General features: G+C 55.2%; 1 protein-coding gene across 1 annotated transcript; it reads right to left on the bottom strand.

Moving 5' to 3' along the window:
• Positions 1-211: 211 nt before the first annotated feature.
• Positions 212-949, bottom strand: LOC116463132 (splicing factor 3B subunit 5). The gene has a single exon (XM_032146096.2). The coding sequence runs from the start codon at positions 821-823 to the stop codon at positions 563-565; it is 261 nt and encodes an 86-aa protein (XP_032001987.1). The 5' UTR covers positions 824-949; the 3' UTR covers positions 212-562.
• Between the last annotated feature and the right edge of the window lie 1,111 nt (positions 950-2,060).

Below are 2,060 nucleotides of genomic sequence, written 5' to 3'. Positions count from 1 at the left end.
ACCACAAATTTCAATACTGAAGGCATCGTGGGCCTGAAAACAACGCTCTTGGGAGAAGTGGCAGTCGGGGAATTAATTATAAAGGTAGACAGGGCGGATCTCAGTGCCTGGCCATGGACACTGGCATGCGCTCCCTCACCTAAACCCACTTCCCGCTCGGCTCTTTCCGGAGCCTTCCACCCTAACACAGGAAGTTCACACCACGAGACTGAACGATTTCTAAACTTTATGGAAAAAGCCAATGACAATCAATTAGACAAAAACGAGACGCCAAATCCCATCTCACTCCAGCGCCATGCCCTCTTCTCAAACGCTTGCCGGCTCTAGGACCTCTCCACCAGCACAGTTCTCAGGAGTCCTGCTGGTCTCCCAATGCCGTTCTAAGGGTCCACATGAAGGCAGGTCAGGCGGGACTCCCCGGGCAAGCACTTCTGTACGCGGAAAGCACGAGGCGCAGGAGCCATGGAGAGCCGGTCCTTTGGAGACAGGAATACTCAAGAGGATTGGCAAACCGGAGGAACGCTGGGAGAGGTGCCCCGCACAGCGGTGGTAAGGCAGAGTCTCAGTTCTCCTCGGGCTTGTCGGCTGGCGGTCCACAAGGCTGAAGCATCTTCTCCATCAAGTTGAAGCGGACTCGCGCTTTGCTCTCATTCTCCGCAATGGCGAAGTAGTTGAGAAGGTCGAAGTGGCCCATGTAGGAGCAGTACGAGTCGCGGTGTTGGTTCACCAGCCACTCCCATTTGGTGGTGTCGGCGTGGCCCGTGCCGATATACTTGGACTGCAGGTGCTCCAGCTGGCTATGGATGGTGTAGCGGTCAGTCATCTCGCCGCTTTCCCCTTCGCTGTCAGGTCAGAGGCCGCAGGAAACAAGTCGCCGCTCTAGCGTTTTACAGGAGAGCGAGGCCACCGCGCGGAAGCTCCAGACCCGCGCCGTCGCAGAGGAATGGCGTCAGGACGACTAAGTAGCGTAACTCTCGCTCATAGGGCTCAGAGGCGGAAGCGGAAGCACATTCTGTCACGCAATTGGAGTTGCTGAGGCGACGCCACAAGTGTGCCGCCCCTGTGGAGAGCCCCGCCCCATCAGAGAACGTTGCATGATGGTCCACTTAGTGGCTAAGGTAGGCCCTTTTCCAACAGGGAGCGTTGCATGCTGGGACTTGTGGTCTTGGGAGTTCGTGCACGCAGGCTTCCGGGACTCCTGGTCGCGTTCCGTTGTTTGTTTGTTTGTTTAACACGGAGTCTCGCACTGTTGCCCGGGCTGCAGTGCAATGGCGCGATCTCGGCTCACTGCAACCTCCGCCTCCCGGGTTCACGCGATTCTCCTGCCTCAGTCTCCCGAGTAGCTGGGATGACAGGTGCACACCACCACGCCCGGCTAGTTTTTTTGTATTTTTAGTAAAGACGGGGTTTCACTGTCTTGGCCCGGCTGGTCTCGAACTCCTGACCTCGTGATCCGCCCGCCTCGGACTCCCAAAGTGCTGGGATTACAGGCGTGAGCCACCGCGCCCGGCCCCTGGTCTCGTTTTAAAAGCGATCTGGGAACCTAGTGGAGGGCGATGTCTGGAGGCAGGGAGCATCCGTGGGTGGCTTGGGGCTGATAAGAAATGGGAAACCCAAGAAGGACTGGACTACGAGCAGCCCCGAAAATAAACTCTTGGTGTATTTCGGAGCCATCGTGGCGGCACGGCCGTCCCTTCACAACCAGGGATGGATTACCCAGAAGTCAGCAGGCGCCAGTTCTGGTCCCAACTATGTCTCTTAGAAGTTTGTGGCATAAAAGAGTTATTTCAGCTCTAACCAGGGTGCTTGGTGAGCAAGTACAGCACCAGTTCCCACACTTTCCGGCTTCCACCTCAAGCTCCTCCTTCCTCTCTAGCCACTTATTTTGATATCCTCCCTCCAAGGCCTCACCTCACCCTACTTGGCCCTTCCATTCAGTGGGTTTTGTGGATTCAACCAACCAGATTGAAAATATTGGGGGAAAAATATCAGTCTGTACCGAAATGTAGACTTTTTAAGGTTATTATTCCCTAAACAATACAGTATAACAACTATTTACA

This window comes from Hylobates moloch, unplaced genomic scaffold (assembly GCF_009828535.3).
Source record: "Hylobates moloch isolate HMO894 unplaced genomic scaffold, HMol_V3 SCAFFOLD_26, whole genome shotgun sequence".
Classification (NCBI taxonomy): Eukaryota; Metazoa; Chordata; class Mammalia; order Primates; family Hylobatidae; genus Hylobates; species Hylobates moloch.
This window is presented reverse-complemented; position numbering and strand designations above follow the sequence as displayed.

Bases quoted from the DNA above. Each gene is read 5' to 3' on its own strand.
- LOC116463132 (XM_032146096.2), bottom strand. From the start codon at position 823: ATGACTGACCGCTACACCATCCATAGCCAGCTGGAGCACCTGCAGTCC.